Source organism: Tauraco erythrolophus, chromosome 4, assembly GCF_009769465.1.
Source record: "Tauraco erythrolophus isolate bTauEry1 chromosome 4, bTauEry1.pri, whole genome shotgun sequence".
NCBI classification, from domain to species: domain Eukaryota; kingdom Metazoa; phylum Chordata; class Aves; order Musophagiformes; family Musophagidae; genus Tauraco; species Tauraco erythrolophus.
This window is the reverse complement of record NC_141468.1, coordinates 4,189,735-4,213,598: the sequence shown is the minus strand read 5'-3', so window position 1 is coordinate 4,213,598 and position 23,864 is coordinate 4,189,735. Positions and strand designations below refer to the sequence as shown.

At 44.3% G+C, this 23,864-nt stretch overlaps 1 protein-coding gene and 1 non-coding gene across 3 annotated transcripts; both read right to left on the bottom strand.

The window, feature by feature from the left end:
• Nucleotides 1-5,623: 5,623 nt before the first annotated feature.
• On the bottom strand, nt 5,624-5,695 carry TRNAP-AGG (transfer RNA proline (anticodon AGG)). Its single transcript has one exon. It is a non-coding gene; the product is annotated as a tRNA-Pro (tRNA).
• A 1,581-nt stretch (nt 5,696-7,276) lies between these two features.
• On the bottom strand, nt 7,277-23,128 carry RBM17 (RNA binding motif protein 17). Of its 2 annotated transcripts, none has more exons than XM_086610566.1 (12): nt 23,090-23,128; nt 20,358-20,498; nt 18,694-18,810; nt 17,600-17,766; nt 15,600-15,697; nt 14,564-14,620; nt 12,725-12,866; nt 10,110-10,261; nt 9,314-9,387; nt 8,858-8,956; nt 8,458-8,530; nt 7,277-8,313 (listed from the first exon to the last, which is right to left on the bottom strand). In XM_086610566.1, the coding sequence occupies exons 2-12, from the start codon at nt 20,478-20,480 to the stop codon at nt 8,210-8,212; spliced, it is 1,206 nt and encodes a 401-aa protein (XP_086466692.1). In that variant the 5' UTR covers nt 20,481-20,498; nt 23,090-23,128; the 3' UTR covers nt 7,277-8,209. The 2 variants fall into 2 exon arrangements, with proteins under 2 accessions (XP_086466692.1, XP_086466693.1); XM_086610567.1 differs by having other exon boundaries at nt 15,600-15,694.
• Nucleotides 23,129-23,864: the final 736 nt, after the last annotated feature.

Here is a 23,864-nt window from a genome sequence, read left to right as displayed (position 1 = left end):
TACTCTGGGCACCAGCACTCCGACCTCCTCAGCTCAAACAGTTGTTTCTCCAGAACACCGCAGCAAGCCAACATTCATAAAAAGGAAAAGCAGATGTATTTATCCAGTAAACTACATCACAGGTGAAAAACACCTGCCTGAAATGCAGTTTTGGGCCAAAGAAGGACAGAGATGGGGTTCACATACTGAACGTCCAGTCAAGCATCCTGCATCCTGCCAGGAGCTGCCTGACCATCTCCAGCTGGACTTCACAGAAGTCCCTTCTACAGCTGATAACCGGAAGCTGGTGGTGATGCATGAGCAACATTCTGCAGGAATTGCTTTGTTCTTCCACGGTCACACAGCACCAGACTTGCTCGTGGGTGGTGCTGCAATATGAAGCAACACAGAATAAAATATTCATGTTTTAAGATGAGCTCTCCCAAAAAAGTCTGGTTCTGTTGTACAAGATTCAGGAGAAACCAGTGCTGGAGTCTTGGTGTCGTGGGTTTAGGCTGATCCGGCGACTGAACTCCACACGACCGCTCTCTCACTCCTTGCCCTGTGAAGTGGAGAGGAGAAATATATAATAAAAGGACTGAGGGTGGAGACAAGAACAGAGGGAGCACCCACCAACCATGGTCCCGGGCAAAACAGACTTGGCTTTCTTAAAACAAAACAATTTATTAACAGTTACTTAAAAAGGACAAAGGGAAACAAAAACGGTTACTTGAGAGGATAACAAGAAAACAAGGCCAGATCTTAGAAACAACACCTCCCCACCCCCCTTTCCTTTTCTTTCCGGCTCTACCTCCTCCCCCAGCAGCACAGAGGAACAGGGAATGGGGGAGTGCAGGTCAGTTCATCCCATGTTGTTCCTGCCGCTCCTTTCTTAAAGGAGGAGGAGTCCTTACACCATTTTCCCTTGCTCCAGTGGATCCCCTACTCACGAGGAAAAATCCACAGACTTCTCCAGTGGGAGTCCTACCCGCAGGATGCAATCCTTCCCCATCGGATCACTCCAGTATGGGCTTTACCGCAGCCTCGGATTCTTAGGGAGTTGTGGCGACTCACTCCGGCGTGGGTTGTCCCACGGACTCTAGATGCCTCTCTGCCTTGTCGTGCATCCCCTGCTCCATGACCTCTCTCAGGCTCAGGCATCTCTTCTCCAACGTGGCTTCTCCACGGGCCGCGAGTGGGTCTCTGCTCCACCGAGTCCATCCCTGGCTGCAGGGGGGCCACCTGCCGTCTCGCCACCGGTTGCAGGGAAACTCAGCTCCGGCACCTCGTCCCGCTCCATCTTCACTGACCTGGTGTCTGTGTGGCTGTTCCTCTCAGCTCTCAGTCCTCTCTGGGTGAACTTGGCCTAGCGGGCACCCCAGGAGTGGGGTGCTCCCCGAGTTCCCCAAGCGGCTCCGTCACCACCATCTTGAGCGCATGGCGCCGGCCCGGCGCGGGCAGCCCCCTGGCCGGGCACCGGGGAGCGGGGGCAGCGCCCTCCTCCCTTCTCCTCTCTCCTGGGCAAAGGCACCTTTTCCAGTTCCTTTGTCCCAACTTAAATAGGGCAATTCGCAGAGGCGCTGATTGGCTCAACTCCAAGGGGGATGGGAGTCCAATCTGGTGGCACAGGGAGCAAATCCTCTCTCTTGCCACCAGAACCCCCTCCCCGACATCAAACTATCACACTTGGACAGCAGAAGCCTGTATTCACAGAGCAGATAAAAGGACCACTGTGCATTTCTGCTGTCTCGTAGTCTCCACCATATTGTGGAGGAACATGCTGTAAGGGGTCAGTCCATCAGTGCCTCCCTGTCGATGGGTTTAATCCAGCACTAACTTAAAGCCTTCACATTTCTGGAAGTCCATGGGGTTTCAAAGGAGAGGGAAGGCCCTGAGGACACGAGAAAAATAATGAAGTTTCGCATAAGCCAAACTGATCAGATGATGAAGGCTCTGGGATGGCTCTTGAACTGCTATGCAGTGAGAATAAAATCTTCAGCATCATGGGGCAAGAGGGAAGTCCTTTATCAGAAGTCTTGCCAATAGGACACACCAAAAAAATTCCCAAGCCCAGGGGCTATTCTCAAAAAGTAATTCCCAAGCCCACCTATGAAAAACCCACCTCCTCCACAGCTCAGCATAGCAGAAAGCCAAATCTCCGGGCTGACAGATCCAGAATTTCACAAAAGCTCAATTCTTTCCTCTGGCACAGGGGTGAAACCCCAACTCAGGTGCTGACTGCCACCAAGAAATACCCGGAGTCTGGTCAGTGGGTGGTTCGAGAAGTGGTGATGTGACAACCCACCACAGTGCCTGTCTCTCTTGGAGGGTGTCCTTCCATACAGAAACGGAAACATAAGGTTTAGAAATCCAAACAGCACCTGAAAAAACACAGGAGTTCTCAAAGTAGCAAATAAACCCTCCAGTTGCAGACAGGCTGTGCACTCTCATCACTCAGCTGACAGCAAATTAACAGACTGCTAACACAATCCATCCCTACTCCTCTCTTAAGGACAACTGCCTCATCACCTAAAGGCATGAATTCTCCTGAGGAGTCAATCATTACCACATTACCTCCAGCACTTACTGGTACAGATGGTGTTTGTAAGCAACATCATAAGTTCTCCCCAGTCACAAGCAGCTCTTGCTTTGATGGGGAAAGAAGGCTTATAGTCTTGTAGCTGTTCAGGAACATATCATTGCCAGATGCATCTGTAAGCAGATGGATGCTCTTGCTCTTTTCCAATTTTTAGAGAGTTTTCATTTATTTTTAATTTTATGGAGCAGCTAATCCTGGAAACTGTTTTCATGAAGGACAAGAAAATCTTTAGCAGTAGTCAGCACGGATTCACCAGGGGAAGTTGTGCTTGGCCAACTCGATGACCTTCTACAATGGAATGGCTGGTCTGGGAGACAATGGGAGAGCAGCAGATAGTGTTTACCTGGACTTCTGTAAGGCTTTCCAACATTGTCTCCCACAAGATCCTCTGCATGTAGGAGCTGTTGAAGTATGGGCTGGATGAGCAGACAGTGAGGTAGATTGAAAACTGGCTGAACGGCTGATCCCAGAAGGTGGTGGTCAGTGGCGTGAAGTCTAACTGGATGCCAGTAACTACTGGTGTATTCCAGGGGTCTATGCTGGGTCCAGTCCTGTTTAACATCTCCATTAATGATCTGGATGGTGGTGCACAGTGTACCCTCAGCAAGTTTGCAGATGGCACCAACCTGGGAGGAGTGGCTGATACTCCAGAGGGTCATGCTGCCACCCAGAGGGACCTGGACAGGCTGGAGAAATGGGCTGACAGGAACATCATGAAGCTCAATGAGAAGTGCAAAGTCCTGCACCTGGGGAGAAACAGTCTCAGGCATGAGCATGAGCATGAGATTTAATTTAATTTAACACGGGAGGAATCTGAGTCTTGCTCAGGCCTCTTACACTAAGCACTGGAAGGACAGAAAGTTCTCCCTTGTTAGATTTTTGCTTGCAGAGCAAGATTTAAGAAGTTTAAGAACCTCTTTGAAGCCTTCCATATTTTTCCTTCTAGCTTACGAAAATCATGTGGAGTTACAATGCACATTTTCTCCTGCACAGAAGGGTAATAATACCCTGACACGCTCCGACAAACCTACCACAGGAGCTTGATTTCAGATAAGCACCTCAAAAGGCAAGTGCTCACACAGGCTGCAGCACACAAATTACATCTCCTCCTCAGCTGAATTCACTTTAGAGTCCAAAGTTCAAGGGTAAGAGCACGTAACCATTTTCTGTTGCTAAAATAAAAGGCAGCTCCACCAGGAACGTGGGATTTGGTTGCGCGGTTGCAAGTACAGGACAACATGGTGTAATCCCAACGCTCCAATCAACTTTCTGCACGACCTTGGGCAAGACACTTTTCATACCTGCCTCCCTCCCTCTTGGTACGGCTGTTCAGACAGCAAGTTCACCTCTGACCTTTCATGTAATACTGGCAAAGCAAGCTTAGATTTTGTCCATAATAATATTAAAAGTGTCCCCTGCGAGCTCCATCTCATCAGGTTTCTTTAGTGTGGCACCAAGTAGGCAAGTGGTAAACTGGCAGCTGAAATGGGTTAAGCACAGAAGAGTGCACGTAAGAAAATACAATCATAATCTAAATAAAGCTGGAGAGGGACTTTTTATAAGGACATGTAGTGATAGGACAAGGGGCAATGGCTTTAAACTGAAAGAGGGGAGATTTTGATTAGATCTAAGGAAGAAATTTTTTACAATGAGGGTGGTGAGGCACTGGAACAGGTTGCCCAGAGAAGTTGTGGATGCCCCATCCCTGGCAGTGTTCAAGGCCAGGTTGGATGAGGCTTTGAGCAACATCATCTCGTGAAAGGTGTCCCTGCCCATGGCAAGGGGAGTGGAACTAGATGATCTTGAAGGTTTCTTCCAACCCAAACCATTCTGTGATTCCATGATGATTCTGTGTAATGATGGATTCTGAAACAGCTGTTACCACTCAGGAATGAAACGTCAGACTTACAACAACTACTGAAGCATCAAGTCAATACTTCCTGCTGTTAAAATAGCAGCTGGTTTTACAAATTAGGAAGAGAATGAAGCAGCGAACAGTTATGCCACTATGCAAATTCCTGTTCTTAAGGCTTCAGGGACAGTGATAATGGACTTGGACTAGGGACACCTCAATCAGCTCCGGGCTGACACGTCCTACACGTCCCTCTCAGCTTGCTGAGACAGGGCCAAACCTCTCTTAAATAGGCATCTGATCCAGATTCCCAGAAGTAACGAACAGTCTGTACTTAGCCCGAGAGGAGATTCAGTTATTCAGCACATTAGAGAATCAGAGTATTTACACGGGTACTTAAAACATAGAATTAAAGCTTAACTTTAGGAAATCAGGCTTGAAAAATATTGTGGTGGGTTGACCTTGGCTGGATGTCAGGTGCCCACCAAAGCTGCTCTGTCACTCCCCTCCTCAACTGGGCAGGGGAGAGAAAATACAGCAAAAGACTCGTGGGTTGAGATATGGACAGGGAGAGATCACTCAGCAATTACTGTCATGGGCAAAACAGACTCGACTTGGGGAAATTAGTTTAATTTATTACCAATCAAATCAGAATAGGATCATACGAAATAAACCCAAATCTTAAAACACCTTCCCCCCACCCCGCCCTTCGTCCCAGGCTCAACTTCACTCCCCGTTTCTCTACGTCCCTGCCTTCCCCAGCAGTGCAGGGGACGGGGAATGGGGGTTGCGGTCAGTTCATCACATGCTGTTTCTGCCGCTCCTTCCTCTCCACAGGGAGGAATCCTCACACTCTTCCCCTGATCCAGGGTGGGTCCCTATTTCCTTCGGGAGAGGGCCCACATTTTCCCTACTCCTCCTTTTATCACTGACCTACCTATAGAAGTTTTTCTTGTTGCCCTTGATGCCCCAGGCCAGATTTAACTCCATCAGGGCTTTAGCTTTCCTAACCTGATCTCTGGTTGCTCAGACCATTTCTCTGTATTCCTCCCAGGCTTCCTTACTGTCCTTGCTTCCACCCTCTGTAGGCCTCCCTCTCGAGCATGAGTTTGTCCAGGAGCTCCCTGTTCATCCATGCAGGCCTCCTGGCGTTTCTGCCTGACTGCCTCTTTGTTGAGATGCACCAAAAACTTGGGCTCGTCCGGGATTTGAACCCGGGACCTCTCGCACCCTAAGCGAGAATCATACCCCTAGACCAACGAGCCACTGGCAAAATTTGGAAGTTTAAGTACAAAAAGACAAACAACCAAGTAAAACTTGGTAGCTGCAATGAAGAACCCCAGATTAAGTGCTGCTGAGCCTTTTGAGAGGGCACTGATGAATCACGGAAGGGAAAAAAACACGGATGTGTAAGCAGGAAGAGCTGGAGGTGTTAAATAAAAAGTAATTTAAGTAACTACTAGAAATAGAAATAAGTCAGTAACAAGTTTCTGGAGTAGGAAGGAAGTAGGGCAGTAAATTCAGAACCAAGTTTTTCAAGGCATGCGAGATACAGCCATACCTGAGAAAGCCTGAGCAGTCTTCAATCACAGTAAGGGTTTTTAGAACTACAGGGTTCCAAACTTGCCAGTTTCTCAGGAAATGGAAGACATCCAACTCAAAGCTCGGAAGCTGATATTACGGAGAAAACAGCGTAACAGCTGATTAGAAGACAGAAAAACCAGCCTGTATACCTCGGGAAGTGCTTACAGCTAGTCACTCACAACAGCAGCATCACAGAATGTCAGGGATCGGAAGGGACCTCAAAGGATCATCTAATCCAATCCCCCTGCCGGAGCAGGACCACCTAGTATTTGCTGAAATAAGAGCCATAAATAAATCACATTGTTTAAAGCCAAGTGGTATTTCCAGCTAGTTCAGATTATACTAAATCTTAGCACTGATGAACTTTCTACAGCATTCCACTCAAATTGTTCGACTTTTATGAATTAGCACAGATTTGCTTCTATTAGGTTAACTTCTTTGTTTTATTACATATTAACAAGGGCCTTAAAGCACTGCTCAAGGTCAAAGAGAGAACTACCAGCAGAACCAGTAACAGATTCTGTTATTGCCCCAAGTCCTGTGGTTTTAGTGTTAGTCAGGCCAGTTCTTCACCTCTGCTGCAGTGAGGTTTTTTAAGGGTGGGTTACAACTCTTGCCAACAGCAGCACACGTGGTGCAGAAGGGACCGACGCTGTGGGAAAGCCTTGTGCAACAGAAGAGGACAGTAAGAAAGTCAACACACAGTAGGTAAAATACAAGTTTTTTTTTTAAAAAAAATTGTTTTCTGTTTTACAAGCAAATGTTTGTACAGAGGTTGGTGGAACACAAGCGGACAAAATAAGCAAAACACAGGATCAAGGGTTTGTCATATAGATCTGCAGGCAAAACTTAATAATTAGGGGCAATACCTGGAGATATTCACAGCGTTGATCAACTACAGGTCTACACCCCCTCCCCCCAATACATGTGTATAACAGGAAAAAGACATCCAGCATCAGCTTTCAAACAGCGAAAATGCCCTCAGAGCTCACTTCCATTTTAGTATCTGCACAATTCTAGGCGCAGTGGAGCACAGAGACAACTGCCATCGTTGCATGGCCACCTCTTGCCAACTCCTTGTCACCCACTGTGACACGACAAACAAAAACCAACCAAAATCAGGAGTAGAGCACTATGTATTATTTTACAACAGATAAAAAAAAAATGTTGTAGTGTTTAGTAGTTTAACTTGTCAACTCTTCAGATTTTCATGAGAATTTTCTTCCCTCACCTCCTACTTCCAAAACTTCAACAGGCACTCCTTCTCAAAAAAAAAACCCCAAAAGCCCAATTTGACCTCAACTATAGAAATATATACAGAGAGCGCAGATGCCAGGTTTGAATGAATTAAACAAAAAGTTAGTTACCTACGTGTGACGCTAAGAGGAAGTGAGAATCTGGTAGCTGGCTAGGTACAAGAATGAGTTTCCCTCAGTTCTACCTATAGTATTTCAACAACAACCTGTAATCAGTTAACCCTGGATATTTCTAGCAGACTGCCTGACAGCACAGAGCTCCTTAACAGTCCACTCGTTCTGATTCCAATGGCTAAGCCTTTTAAATTCCTTCCTCCTTCCATTTCCCTGGGTTAAATGTGTATGTTCTTTGGATTTGAGAAGAAAAACAGACTCATTCCTTGTTACTTTAGTCTCCGCTCTGGCATAGAAAGTATTGTCCTGGAGTCAGGAGAGAACAAACTAGCTGCCAGCTGTCCAATGACTCCAAATCACTCCGGCAGGCAGACGGAGGACTTACGAGAGCAAGGCTGTAACTCTGAGAGATACCATCAGGGAAGAGAAGCACGATAGCACATAGTTCTTTTCCAAAGCTTCCCACTTATTGTGGATGCAGCACAGGGACTCCATGATGAAGCACCAGAACAAGGAAAGCAGGAATACAGACAAAGCATCTCCTCAGCAGTGGGTTTTCAAAAGAACAGTCATCTGAAAGCTCAAAAAAAACAGGATCCCCAGAGCAATAAGCAGAATTGTGCAATTCAAACACACAGACGTGAATCTTACTTTCAAAGGGCTTTATATTACAAAAAACGTAAAGTCACAACGAATGTGAAAAATCCATTCAATGAGGCTTGTTTCCAGTTTGCTAGGAAAGTTACTTTTCTCTTCTGTATTCCCAGCCTACTGCTGAAAACATGATTGCCAAAACAGTGACACCTCGAGCTAGATTTTCAAAAATCAAACTTGCTCTGCCAGATCCAGTACTCTGAACTTGTCCAGGTTGTAGAAACAAGCCTTCACGACTCGGCCTCCAAAGTATCTTCCATTTAGATCCACAACAGCTGGAATTGAAACCAAGAGCAGGTCAGCAAGCAGCAATTCAGTAAGATAAACATTTATTTAGCCAAACAGTCTAATCAGTGAGACTGCTTAATCTCTCTACAAAAGCAACTCTGAGGTTCACAGAACATAATTTAGCATCCTACCTTTGATGGCAGATTCGACCCGTTCAAACTCTAAAAATATTCTTACAGCTTCATCATCAGGGGCACCAGGAATCTGAAACAAAAGAGAACACCTCAAACCCAGAAGTAATTAGAAAAGTAGCAAAAATACTGTTTTAAACTGCTGTTCTTCACAAAAGTAGTGAAAAGAAGACACTAAAAAGGTTCCAAAAGCACAACACCCGGATTTTTGCTTAGTTTCTGACATTAAAAGTTTTCATCTCACAGCTATGGAAAATACAGAATCACAACACAGCAAAGGACCCTGTGAGATCTTCTCATCCATGCCCCTTCTCCAAGGCAGTAACAAGCCAGTCCTGAGGGAGACAAGTGTCCAGTTCACTTTCAGAGCAGCCACAGAGAGAGACAGATTCTCTCTTACCTCAAAGATGACGCACTTCCCAACCTTGCCGTATTTCTCACATTCCTCCTTAGTTTCAACTTCCAGATCTTCATCCACCTCCCCAGCTCCCACCATGTTCTGAAAGTTAAAACAACAAACCCACCTCACTGGATGTAGTCTGAACAGACGATTATGTAGATAAATCATGGTGTGCAACGGCGACCATGACTACTTTAAGCTTCTGTTCACCAGTGACAGGAGCAGACAGTTCCCTAGCACTGAGACAAGGTAACTGGATAACCTAAAATAGTGTTGAGTCACAAGTTGTGACTGTATCTCAGGAAGACACATATTTTCTCCACAACACAAAGCACCATGCAGTTGCTGGCCGAAACTGTTCCAGCTGTACAGAGTCATTGTAATAGGAACAGAGGTTTAAGGAATCTGTCAGGTACGCTGTGAATACCACGACATGTTCCCTGACTCTCAACTTACCCTTAGTAAGACCACTTTAGTCGGGCACTTCAGTATCTCAGTCAATGGGTTTGAATCCGCTTTCTTGCCCGTTTCTGCCAGGGAGATAGAACAGGGAATCACGGATTAATTTAAGATTAAAACTCAATTAAATCTTATACAGTGGCTTTTATCAGAATCTTTCTCTTACCAAACAATGGAATAAAAGCCACAAAAACGTAAGTTTCATATTGGTGAGGAACAGTCCTTCAGAACTCATAGCTACTTGGAAGGACAATAAGCAGAAAAATAACTTCTACAGAATGAGAATTAAGCTAGAACGCTGGCAACGTACTATTTCTTTGAGGGAAATCATTCACAACTTCAGAATTGTACCAGATTCCCTAAGAACTAAAAATCAGGTCTCCTGACTTCCAACACTTGTGCTCAGGCAGAGGTGCTGTTCTAGTAAGCCTAGATGTTGTCTCTAGATCAGACGACAGCAGGAAAATAAGAGCAATGTCTAAAGGACATGATAGGGAGGAAAGCCAGCAGGAGCAGAGCAGGATCACTCCTTGAAGAGCCTGCCAAACATTAAAGGAGGACAGCTGATGGAGGAAAGGGAGGATGAGCCAAAAAAAAATAATAGAGGACCATTTTAAAGAAAGATTAAAAAGAAATTTCCACAAGAAAGAATGCAAGTCATTCTTCCAACTCTTTACTAGCTTTTTCTGCAATGGCAGACGGTAAATAAAAAATCCAGCAGCTTCCACTGAGCCCGAACTGTTATTTTTCCCTGACCATTTTTCACAAACTGATCAGTGTAGGACAAAATTACCTTTCTCTGTAGAATCGCCGACGATGATCTTGCCACCCCTCTTGCTCGTTTTCTCTACTGACAGTGCTGTGCTCAGCCCCTGTTCATGCTTTCCCAGCCCCTGGCCCTCTCTGAAACCATACTTCTGCATGATTTTATGAGCTACTGTCCCACTGCAAAGAGAAAAAAGCATCAGTTAGTAAAGGTTTCTTCCACAAAACATTAGCATTGCATTTCTTCCGGGTGCTCAAATATTCTACCTCCTAAAACGTTGTTACACAAAGACTGAAAACATAAGAGCATCTACATGACTCTACAGCCTAGCAATTTCACAGCACCCTGTGAAGATGAAAAACGTTACCCCTGAATTACAGATAGAAGAGCTGTCAGAGAAGTTGACTAAATAAAATTGTTCATACTTTTACAAAGACAATCCAACTTCCATTAGCAGTGCAAGTCAGCATCGTACACTCTACAGAATGGTCTGAGTTGGAAGAGGTGTTTAAAGATCAGCTAGCCCAACTCTTCTGCCATGGTCAGGGACATCTTTCACTAGATCAGGCTGCTGGTAGTAAATCACAAAACAGATTAGACCAAGGTCTACTTAGTGCAGATTCTTATCTTTGTCAGTGGTTGGTATCAAAAGCTGGAGAGAAATGGCAGATGTAGAACGATCTATTTCCCACATTAGATCACATTCCACTATTCACTAGTTCAGACCTGGCGTAAGCTCCAGAGTATGTGGCTTTGCTAACCTTTCTTGTAACAAATCTAAATAGCCTCAGTATTAATATAAACATGTCTCATCTTTCTGAATTTTACAAGAAGGTATTTGAGGCAATAAAGTCCCCAAGCTGTTTAAAGGTACCTTTTTTTATAAGTACCTTACAAAAAGCACCTCCACTGACAGGTTTTGAAATTCCCACTGAGTTAATATTCAGAATCAAAATACACCTACACGTGTGGCATTTCTTTGGAGACTATAGCTACATAGAATCATGGAATCGTTTGGGTTGGAAGGGACCTCAAAGATCATCTAGTTCCAACCCCCCTGCCATGGGCAGGGAAACCCTCCACTACACCAGGTTGCTCAAAGCCTCATCCTACCTGGCCTTGAACACTGCCAGGGATGGGGCAGCCACAACTTCTCTGGGCAACCTGTTGCAGTGCCTCACCACCCTCATAGAGAGAAAAATTTCTTCCTTAGATCTAATCTAAATCTCCCCTCTTTCAGTTTAAAGTCATTGCCCCTTGTCTTATCACTACACATCCTTGTAAAAAGTCCCTCTCCAGCTTTCCTGTAGGTCCCCTTTAGGTACTGGAAGGCTGCTGGAAGGTCTCCCCGGAGCCTTCTCTTCTCCAGGCTGAACAGCCCCAACTCTCTCAGCCTGTCTCCATAGCAGAGGTGCTCCAGTCCTCGGATCACCTTCATGGCCTCCTCTGGACCTGCTCCAGCAGTTCCATGTCCTTCTTGTGTTGGGGACTCCAGAGCTGAATGCATTATTCCAGGTGGGGTCTCAAAATTGATCAAGACACAAAAAATGTACCATGGTATATCAGGTTTAAACCACAGCAAATATTCTCCACTGTCACCTCCATTTTATCAACAGGCACATAAGATTACACAGAAAACACAAGACCAGTGACTACATGACTGTTTTCTAAGCATGTTACATAAAACATATAAAGACACGTCAAAAAAGGCCGAGAAGTCTGGCTACGTGACCCTGACAAGTTAAAACACTACGTCACAGAATTAACAGTAGCCAATTGTGTAGTCAAAGTACAGCAGGTCAGGTCATATTTTTAGCACTTCCTTCCATGAAGTGAAGGCCCCAGGGCATTGCTAACTGGACGTGGTAACAACACATAAACTGGTCCAACAGTTCTAAGTTTGGCTATCCTTTTTGTGGATAATGTAAAAAAGTTTTTTATCAAAAAGATGTATAAAAAACGTTTCCATAATGGAAACGCAGTGTAATAGCGTAATAAACTACACTTCTATGTCTGTGTTCATCCTGCATACAGTTTTGAGGCTGCGTTTCCACAACACCCAATGCGACTGGTCAGAGGACCATAGCTAACAACTACACCTTTCAAGCTGTTTTTAACTATAAATTCGACTTCACTTCGTTGCCACAGTAGTAACACAAGCATTACACACAAAGCTAATCCAAGGCAGAAAAGTAAATGGACAGATTTGCAGCCACATCTGCTACATTCATTCAAATACACTTGGAATTTTTGAACAAACAAAGCAGAGCTGAAATTATTTGCGCTGGTATGTAGCAAATTTAAGACAGAGCTGGAAAATAAACCTAGAGGAATTAACATGCCATTTGTGTTTTCCTGTATACTACATTAGCTTGGCTTCTACAAGCCATAAACACTCGGAATGCGGCTTCAGAAGTTGCTTAAAAGCACAGCCCTGAATGCAACCACCTCAAACATATTTCTCTCAATTGAGTAAATCCACTGATTTTTCTGTGTCTTGCCAGTTAGGACTACATGCACTCACACTAACCACACACATGCAGTGGGTCGTGTTCTTCTCTACTGACAAACTATTTTAACTTTTGGTTTCCAGCCCTTTCTAACGCCTTTTGCCACAAAATGTGCACAAGTCAATCATTTACCCCATGTTAGCGAGGAAAGAGTTGCTAGGTCCCGTGGGGGAACGTGGTCTTTCTGGCTCATCATACACTGGAGGAGGAATAGCTGCTTTGGAAGATGGTGCCCGAGGTCTTGACTCCTCTTCATACGGAAATGATGCTACAGCTGAAGAAAACAGAGACATTTGCTTTTTCCAGAAAATACTTTGGAGGAGCTACCTACTTATTACGAACACTAGAGTACTATGCCTTCAATCTAACTCATTTACAGACAGCTCATCTGCCAGTTATACTTTCTTCTGCTTTAATACTAATAAACTACAAATAAAAAAGTCTTCCACATAAATCCAAATCAGAAGAATGTTTCCTTTGCACATGCTGCCTTAACATCCCCTCATCTCTCTCTCAGAAACAAGACTTGAGTTGGATCAATGGAAATGGATCAATCAAAATTGATCAATCAAAATGGATCAATGGACACAGCTTGGGGCTTGAGGTCTGTGAAGAAAAGTACACTGTACGTTCACACAAAAGAGAAATCAGTCTATTAAAAGGAATGGATGCAACTCGAAGCAAAGTATTTACACAATCTTAAGAGATTTCACTGACAATTTCTGAGCTGCAGCTTCTCCTGGGGGATGGAGATGTATCTGTCTCCATATCTGTATCTCAATCATACTGATTAGATTATTAAAACTTCCTTCCACTGACAAATCAAACAGCAAAATATAAAAACAGCCTGCAGAACACTAAACATGCAGAATACACTTTTGAATGTACTTAATGACTTTAAAACTGACTTCATTTTACATTATTTTCTTGTGAACCAGTACTTGTATCTTACTAAGCAAAGTGTCAGACATGAAGTTTGGGGATGTCACAAGCGGGGAAAAACTAAAAAAAAAAAAATCCTTGTTTAAGCAGCAGATGGACTGGACTATGGGAGTTCTGCTACAGCAATATTTTCTCAGGTTTTTCCAGCCGAGTTTTGAGCATCACGTAACAAGCTGTACAAAGGGTTCCTTATGAGACCACGTCATGTTTTGAAAGCTCTTCCCCTCAGGACATCTATACCACTTCCAGCCTATATTTACTTCTCCTTGACACTGCTCAATCACTCTTAATCATTTAATCAAAGAAATCTCTTTGCTTTTAATGTTTACACGCTTCAAATGCTTTTACCATTATATCATTTACCTACTCCACCAAGATGCTGCTTTTTTTTTTCATTTGAATCTTCTCATAAATAAAATAAGAACTCCCAAAGGAAAGTTTGTGTGTGTTAGGATTCTTTTTTCTCTTTATTTTTTAATGACATACACAACATGCTGTTCATTGTTTTAATTTTAAAATGAAAGACAATTAGACAAGCAAAAAAAATCCAAACACTTGTTTTTCTAGCAAGATTATGCCATCTAGTGGGTAATTGCTATCTTAAAGCAACGCTGTCTTCACCAAAAGAAACCCTAGTGCGTACACATCTCTTTAGCAGATACTGTGTCCCTCAAAAACTTAAAAAAGTCTGTCTGTACTGCACGACCCCTTCAGAAAAGATAATCATAAAGTACCTCCTAAAGCAAAGAGTAGTGGAAAAATTCCCTTTCCATGCTGTGCAGGTTTCTACTGTACCCAGAGAAACCTGTCTGCAACATTTCTTCTTTCACATCAGAAACGAGTAACTGAACACGGTTACGAGAGACCAGTTTGCCAAACCACTTCTCCAGCAGGACAGAAAGAATCCTTTAGAACAGAGATGTGAAGCACAGTAACGTCACAGGCTCCCCACAGCTTCCCCCCATCCACAAACAACTACTGCAAGTTCTTCTGCTGCAAATTTAGGGAACAGGATTTTGGTGTACTTACGTTCCTTGTCCTTCTCGACAAGAGAAGTGGGTGGTGCAATGGCAGCTCCTCCCATACCTAGGAGCAAAATGGAAAACACCACATTCCTAGATTAGGTTCTGTTGCTTGGAACAGGTTCACTGAATCTTAACACAGCTGCTGGCTCCTTACCAGCCAATTCCTAACACACTTCTCTGTCAGCAGAAAAGCAGCAGGAGACAGCCTGAGAAGTTTCAACAGTGGTAAACTAGAAATGAATGAAAAGCACACCAAGGGAGACAACATCAAACTGCAATGATGTACGCCATATTGTGTTCATCATAAACATATTTCACAGGATTTCAACATCAAAGACTACAGTGAAACAAACTTTCACTTCCCAAACTGCTCAAGCTAACCAAAAAAGATACTCTGTTCAAGATTAACTACACTTTTGTAAAGTACAAAGCCCCTTCCATATTTTAACAAGCAATACTCTAACGTAGTCCCAAACTTCCAAGGCAGAGCAAATATTTTAAATGTCCCCTGTAAGAACTTTTCTTTTTTAAAATAACAAACCTGAATTATTTACTGTAACTTTATTGCTGAAAGAGACTAAAGTTGAATTTTATTTATGCAAAGACGTATGTCATCACCCAGATCCACATCTTCTAACTAGTTCTAAGGGCATTCAAATAACAAATGCAGGAATGGTGAGCTTTAACAGTGACAACTCAGCAGTGATCATAGCCTGATTTTATCTCATGCCTCACCCCTTTCCTGGAACCTACACCATGCAGAAACTTAAACCAGGTAACTACAAACTAATGTAAAGAAGAGGTCTTTCCATAAATAATTCAGCTGCCATCTGCCTCCATGGAAAGAAGTTTTCTGCACTACAACAGTGACGATGTCATAAAATGCCAGATTTATTCTAAAGGCTTAGAAATAACAGTATACTTCTCAGCTGAGAACGGAGAAATACAGAATCCATGGAACAGGAATAAGATTGTGAATTCCCCTTCCCCTTTTTTTTCTTGTCTTTCCCCATCAAAAACATCAACAGCTCCCCCCTTACTTCTTTTCCGTCTCTCCCTTTCATAGTCTTCATCTTCGTCAGAATCTGGATCTGGTCTTCTTGAAAAACCACTGGCTTCATGTCTGTCTTTACGCCTTCTAGGAGACAGAGTAAGTTAGGATAAGAAACCACCGAAGTTAACTCTTTGCTTTAATTTGTGATACCATCTTCGCAGTGTGAACTACACTGCTACATTCTAATTGGCATTTTACAATGTTTTCCATGAAGGTGTAAGTAAACACCTTTACTTTTTGTTTCTTTGCTTTCATCCTCAGGGAAGCGAAGCCAAATCAAGATCATTTTCCACTTCCGAGGAGAATGTATGGAAATGAGGAAGCATCTGAATAAATCTAGTCCAAACTGGCTACAGCAATGGAGTGACTACAATGGAAGAGGTGTTGGAAGGTATGGATAAGAAGGTAATAGAGATGTTAATGAATCACCCTGCTTTGAACAGAATCCCTCTTAAATTCCCCATCACAGGCGACACAGTAGAATATCATTTACTCAATCAATTAAATAAAATGAATAATCATCACGCTTAAACAGCAGATTCTTGAGAAGCTACCTTGGTAATCAAAATACGATTCAAGCAAGTCTATTAAAACTTTTAAAATTTAGGTGAGAAATGCTTCAAGAACTGTTTGCACTCCAACTGTTATTTACTGTGATCATGAAATTACTCATTTTCATACTTTAAAAAAGAGGGAAAGTGTTTTTCCCAAAAAGTCCAGAGTACAGCTTGGGGCATAAATCCGATCTCATTGCCAGTACAGTCATCAAAACTATGCTACAAGACGCTACAATCAGCACTACAGTGGAACCAGACCCAACTTCGGAATCCCTACACTGTGAATTTAGAACAAACGTAGGCCTGTGTACACACCCAGGGTATCACACAGCACACGTGATGCAGGTTTGACTGAGATCGCTTCCCCAGTTTTAAATCAGGATGTATTATGTATTTTTCACTTCCTTACTCTAATTTTGTATATAAAGACTACCCTCTTGGCCCGCACAAAAGTAGAAACATGACTAAACAGCAGTGGATGCTGGAGCTGTGGGAAGGACAGCTCGGATTGCTGAGATCCTGCGCTCTAGTTGAAGTGAGACAGAGCCTCAGGCATTCCTTCTCCACTAAACAATGAAGATGTAACTGAGAGAAGACAGAGAAGTCCAAATGACTCGATATTACTTTCCACAATCTAAACAGGGCAACAGAAAAGCCCTCTTGTAATGCCATAGACTTTGGATGATTCGTAACATGAGGAAACTGGCTTATTAATTTCACTTAAAATAAGCAGATATAACCTTACTGCCTGGCTGGCAGATGCTTTACCACCTATTTCAACAGGACACAGAATCTTTAATACGCTTAGAGAGACTTCTTATTCCAGAGAAAGGGCATTAAGGTAATTAAGCAGCATTTTCTTTCATTCAGAGACAAAGGAGCAATATATACACAATTAACTTACTTAAACCGAATGCAGAACATTAAAAAAGAAAATACAACTATGCCTCCCAAAGGCTGCATTCGCTACATTTTTAAAACCGAAACATACCCCTGTATCAGTCTGGAGCACTGAAAAGCAGAAACCAGGGTTTATAATTGAGTGTTGAAAAGTATTTCTGCAGTCATGTTACACCGACAACAAATGCTCTAAAATACCTTCGAGGTCAGAGTCTGGTAACAATGCATGAAGCACCCAAACCCTGCTGCTACTGATGAAATAAAGTAAATGTAGGAAAACTTGACACGTCTTTCAGCCAAAGAGGCTGCAAAGCTGATAAATCCTGTAATTTCTGCACTGTTAGGTGATTTTAGAGAGACCATTAAAACATATTCATTAAAACACTGCACTTGCTTCTACAAGCATACAGTATTCCTCCCAAAACCTTTTAAGGACTTCCCTGAAATCATTTAGAGGGCTGTAACTAAATAAATCAATTTTTCTGTTATCTAGCAGTCAGCATGTCATGAGTTTGAACAAGAGCCTTACTTTTCTCTCTCTTCAATCTCCTTTTGCCTCTCCAGCTCACGCTGCCTCTGTCGTTCCTCTCGCTGACGTTTTACCACTTTTTCATAGTCGTTTGGGAACATGGGATCATACTCATCCGCCAAAGGAATCAACACATCTCCCGCAGAAAAGCCACTAGGGACGGGATCCTTACGAAAGAAAAAGGAATTTTTTCAGCTGAGATCTGAAAACAGCATCCAGTTGCACATCAAGAGTTTAACACTTCCTTCTCACTCCCAACACCACGAAACTCAATTCCTGACTCCTGTAACAGCAGGTAATATCCTAACCCCACTGAGAATAAAAGAAATCTTTGCTTTATTAAAACTAACATTTCACTCAGTCTCCCACTGTCTCAAATTTCTCCATGGAGAATCACCCCACCCACTCCTCCTGCCAAATACAAAGCAGCAGCACATCAGCACGGACAAGATTTTTTCAAAACCCATGAATTCATTATTAGAGGTATTCTGGTATTTTGCTGTTGCAACCATCTGCAAGGGGTCCTCCCACACAATCTCATCAGTCTCTGCCATCACCTGCTACTGATATAATACTGGCAGAGGTACACACACTGTTCTGCTCTCATCTGAAAGAAACATTTCGGAACCATCACCTTTGAAAAAGTTTCAGGGAGAAGGTTTCTTTTGATTCCTTACCACCAGAAATCCATTTTAAAAGGTTAGGTGGCTTTTATTTTTAAGTTGATTGTTATACAGGTCCAGTTCCAACACTGCTGCAATTACAATTACATTCATTGCTTACCTGACCTAACTGCTGTCTTGCAGAGCACCGTGGAGCTGTCCAGGAGAAATACACTAGGAATACTGTTTTACTTTAAAAATTAATTAATCTGCACATTAATCTTGGTAATACCATGTTGTATAACATGGAAGTCTCTATAAAGCTGAAACATTCATTAATTAAAGAACCTCTAAGCAGAGGAAATCAATTTCAGAAAACTGTCACTGCTTTGACCACTAGAAAAGACAATGAAAATATACACGCCGAAGACAAAGAACTCCAATTACAAAACATCTGTTAACAGCTGGACTTTTTAGCTGTCTTGGTCTTACCTTTAAGCCAGCTGCTACATGAGGTGGTGTGTCCACGATCTGTCTCTCATCGGAAGAGCTACCTCGTTTCAGGTCAATAACTGGAGCAAGGACTGTTGTCTGTTTTGTTCTCTGACTCTGAAAAAACACCAAAACACAAAATGTCTAAAAATAAGATACCCAAAGAGTCTTCTAAAAAGCAGCTTGCTTTACTTGCAACTGGTATCTCCATTTTTTTTTTTTCCAGGGATGAAAACCACTGTCTCAAATTCTTCACTGTGCAAAGCTCAATGTATCATTTCTCTTCAATTTATCAACACACAGTAATTCTCAACATTTCTGATTAACTTTGATGTGGATAACTTGGTTTATGGCATATTTTAGCAGCGGCAAAGTCCGCTCGTTTCTGAGACAGATGCTGGCCAGCTATGGTTAAAGAGCTGCTACACAAATACAGATCTGATGCAATATTTCAAAGAACACTTCAGCGAAACCAGTGGAAACCAGTACACACCTTCCTGGTTTTAAGCAGGAGAGATCAGACTTTGCTTGTGCATGCGCTGGAACACACAGTGGTAGGTGAATGGTCCTCCAGTTGGACTAGGACCAGAAACACACAATGAAAGCTCAGACCACCTCTTCAGATGGGTTTGAACCGAGTGTTTTTTTTTTAAAAAGGGCCTCAGACTCATTACGAAGATCTACTGTTCTTCATATTTTATCAAATGATATAATGTATTCCATCTCTTCTGAACTCTGAACTTTCTAATTCTGTTCTATTCTTCAATTAGTCTATGCACACGCTGCACATCAGTTACATAGACAAAAAATATCACTAATACAGCAGCCATTTAGATTTCATTCACGCAGGCAGTTCCAATTACCAACCAAATCCTGCCCTCAATTTTAGCAGCACAAATCAGGAGTGAAAAAATGCTGTACCTACGAAAGTATTCCGTATCTGTCCTACTACTTCTTTTAATTAAGTAAACTTTCTTTAGAATCTACATACCACAAAGAGCCCATATGTGTCCTGCCTGAACCAAAATATCAACACTGCTTAAAGAAAAAGGGTGAAACACTGTAGACGTAGAAAGACAACACGGCTCTGCCACAGTTTAAGCTTAAAGTAATCAGCTTGCACTCTTCCTCCATTTCATGTACAATGGAAATGGTTTCTGCAAAAATTCCTAGTGCACGACAATGTGCACTTTAGCACCAAAAGCCTTTTAAACAGCAAGCATAAAATTATGTAAACACGTAAACAACAACCAATGCAAAATGCCAAGAATGACCAACAGTCGCTACTGCCAGTATCAATCACAGTGTGACCCTTATTTACTTAAAAAAAAACAACACCACCACAACAAAATGCTTAATCTCTTTAAAAAAGCTAGATTTGAAGATCAGTTTTTGGCTTTACTAGTTAAAAGATTTGAGGCTTGTCGTGTGCACATCAGTTCCTAATTCAGTTCAAATTTTGCACGACTCCCTCTAACAGACTTCAAGAAACACGCACCTTGCCTTTTCCCCCCTCAGTTTTGCTAGGCTCCTCACTACAAACTCATAGACAAATTGCAGCAAAATTACCCCAAAACGGTATTTTAAGGGCACAAACTTACCTCAGTGCTCCGAACACAAAAGAAGTTCGAATAACAGAAAGCAAAAATACAAAGTGACGATACCTTTGCTTGTGTGAGAGCTGCCTTCTTCACTTGCAGTTGAGACTGCAGCAATTTGAAGTTTTTGGACCAGCCTTCTGTTTTGGAATCACTGGTCTCAACTCCCAAGTCATCGTAAAGTGACATTTTCTCTTCAGTTTAAAACTAAAAGACAAAAGGTAAAATCCAGATTACAGAACAAACCTATGTCCAGGGTTTATCTGCGACTAGTTTGCATCTCGAGTCCCCAGCACAAGGATATGGAGCTGCTGGAGCAGGTCCAGAGGAGGGCACGAAGATGATCCGAGGGCTGGAGCACCTCTGCTATGGAGACAGGCTGAGAAAGTTGGGGCTGTTCAGCCTGGAGAAGAGAAGGCTCCGGGGTGATCTGGTTGCAGCCTTCCAGTACTTAAAGAGGGCTACAGGAAAGCTGGAGAGGGACTTTTTACAAGGGCGTGTAGTGATAGGACAAGGGCAATGGATTTAAACTGAAAGAGGACAGATTTAGATTAGATATAAGGAAGAAATTTTTCACTGTGAGGGTGGTGAGGCAGTGGAACAGGTTGCCCAGAGAAGTTGTGGCTGCTCCATCCCTGGAAGTGTTCCAGGCCAGGCTGGATGAGGCTTTGAGCAACCTGGTGTAGTGGAGGGTGTCCCTGCCCATGGCAGGGGGTTGGAACTAGGTGATCTTTGAGGTCCCTTCCAACCCAAACCATTCTATGATTCTAGGTGTTTCTATACCATGTTTTTATCATCTTTTTTTCCGAAGTCAGAGAAAATTCAAAGTAATGACGTTTTTTCTGGCTAGCAGGAGATACACAGAACTACAGCAAGGCTGTATAGAAGTAACTTTGGAAGGTAATGAATACTGTTCAAGTGTTAACAGGTGTTGGAAACTTCCCAAAATTACATTTGGAGCATTATATAGTAATCATTTCAGTCTTTGAAGAAGTTATGGTGTGGACTATGCTGGTATTTTCAGGTTCACAAAGAAATTCAGTGTTATGTATCACACAAGCCCCCAGACTTGCGAATCAAACACAGAGGAATTACTGTCTCTGCTGATCTTAAAAACTGTCTGCACAGACACACCAACACTTCAACCATCTTCTTAAATTAGACTATTTTCTGCATCATTGTAAAGCAATATCTTTCTTCTACTAAATATACTTGTCAGGGTATTATTGACTATTTCCACGACATTTAAAAGCCTCTCAAATACACTGAATTCATACATGCATACACAGATATATAGATAAAATTAGCTAGGTAACAACATCAATAACATGACTTTCAAAGTATCACTTTGTCTGATATTGCATCTGACAGGACTGGAAGAGAAAATCCACATGTAATGAGAGGTCTGTCACCTGCAGAACAACCTGTAAACTCTTTATTTAGTCTCTGACAGGCCTGGATTACAGCACCTTCACCCCAAAATGTTAACTTCTTAATTGACTGTGGGATCAAACCTGACTGATTAACAGTCTGCAGAGAAAGCTTATAGACTCATCAGCGCGATCTTGATCCCACAGATTTGACAAAGACTTATATTTAAGGGAACCTGCCTAACACATAGGATATGACTGCTGCTATGGATATAACTTATATTCATTTAAACCTGTGGAAAAAGCCTCGGATTCAGCAGACAGCAGAATTACACAGAATGTCAGGGATTGGAAGGGACCTCAAAGGATCAGCTAGTCCAATCCCCCTGCCGGAGCAGGACCACCTAGATCAGATCACACAAGAACGTGTCCAGGCGGGTTTGGAACATCTGCAGAGAAGGAGACTCCACAGCCTCTCTGGGCAGCCTGTTCCAGTGTTCTGTTCCCCTTACTGGGAAGAAGTTCTTCCTCATGTTTAAGCGGATCTTCCTATGTTCCAGCTTATATCCATTTCCCCTTGTCCCATCATTGGGTGCCACTGAGAAGAGCCTGGCTTCGTCCTTATGACAGCCACTCTTTACATATTTATAAACATTAATGAGGTCCCCCCTCAGTCTCCTTTTCTCCAAGCTAAAGAGACCCAGCTCCCTCAGCCTTTCCTCATAAGGGAGATGCTCCACTCCCTTCATCATCTTTGTGGCCCTGCGCTGGAAAAAATTTTTAAAAACCCCAACAATTTAATCCTGCAGTGGAACACGAACAACCAAAGCTCAGCAGAACAGAGTTAAGGGCAAGAAAACGGAGGAAATGGCATTCACTGGGGATTATAACGCACACGGGTAGAAGGAATGAGACATACAGGGGAACGCTGTAATGCACACGGGGACAGGACGAGGACGAGGCACTACACCAACTCCCACCCGCCACAAGGGAGTAGAGTTAATGCGGCGGCAGCGCAGCTGTCCTAGGGCAGACAGGATGCACTCGGCGGACGTTATGCTGCGCGTAGGGGCGCAGGGGGGGTGCTGCCACCGCGGGAAGGGGACTCCGCGCGCCTGGCGGGGAAGGGAGGGCACCACAGCGGGGGAGAAGCGAGGGAGCGCAGCGGGCGGGCTGTAAGCACGCCGACAGAAAGAGCGGGCTGTTGTTTCCGTGCCTGCGGCCACGGAGGGGCCGAGGCCTGGGGCGCAGCCGGGCCGCGCGGCGGGGGCTGAGGGGCCCTGAGCCTCCCGCACTCCCCACGCGGGCCCGGATCCCTCTGAGGGGAGACAGTCGCCCGCCTCCCGCTCCGCCCCGCCTCCCCGTACCCCCGCGGCGCCCGAGGCGGCCTCCCCGGGAAGGCGCGGCCAGCCGGGGCCCGCCGCTCACCCGTCACGGCGCCGCCGCCGCCATGAGCCGGCCGCTGAGGCAGCCGGGAAGGGCCGCCCCCGGCGGCGGCCGCGCCTGCGCACTGCGGCCCGCCCGCCCCGCGGCGCCGCCGCCGTACCGCCCCCTAGCGGCGCGCTGCGGCCGCCGGTCCTGCCGCCGCTGCGGCGCTGAGGGGCGGCCCCACGGGCGGGACGAGGGGGCTCCGATCCCGAGAAGGCGGGAATGGAGGGATCGTTCGCGTCCCTGACTGCCCCCTGCACTTGCGGCCCTGATTAAGGTGTCAGACCCGCAGCTGAGCCCCCTCTGACCGGCGTGTTGCAGCGGGGCCGGGCCTGGCCTGTCCGCGCCTCGGGCTTCCCGCATCTCAGGCTTCCCACTCCTCAGGCTTCCCGCACCTCAGACTTTCCACACCTCAAGCTTTCTCCACCTCAGGCTTCCCGCACCTCAGGCTTCCAACATCTCGGGCTTCCCACTCCTCAGGCTTCCCACTCCTCAGGCTTCCCGCAACTCAGTCTTCCCACACATCAGGCTTCCGACACCTCAGGCTTCCCACTCCTCAGGCTTCCCACAGCTCAGGCTTCCCGCACCTCAGGCTCCATAGCACATTGTTTTGGCAGGCAGGACAGGGAATGACGCAGCAAAGTGGGGTATGGGGGTGAATTCTGCAAGGGCAGAAAGATGACAGCTAATTGCACACCCGATTTTTCATCATGGGTGTGAAGTTTGGGCTCCTGGCTTTCTCAGTCCCAAAGAAACCCAAATTCCTTTTGGTTTC

Excerpts from the sequence above, each read along its gene's own strand:
- RBM17 (XM_086610566.1), bottom strand. The coding sequence starts at position 20,480 with ATGTCACTTTACGATGACTTGGGAGTTGAGACCAGTGATTCCAAAACA. Across the intron at positions 15,698-17,599 it reads GAGATTGAAGAGAGAGAAAA|AAGGCGTAAAGACAGACATG; the intron begins GTAAGGCTCTTG and ends TCTGTCTCCTAG. Across the intron at positions 8,957-9,313 it reads CTAAAGTGGTCTTACTAAGG|AACATGGTGGGAGCTGGGGA; the intron begins GTAAGTTGAGAG and ends TTTAACTTTCAG.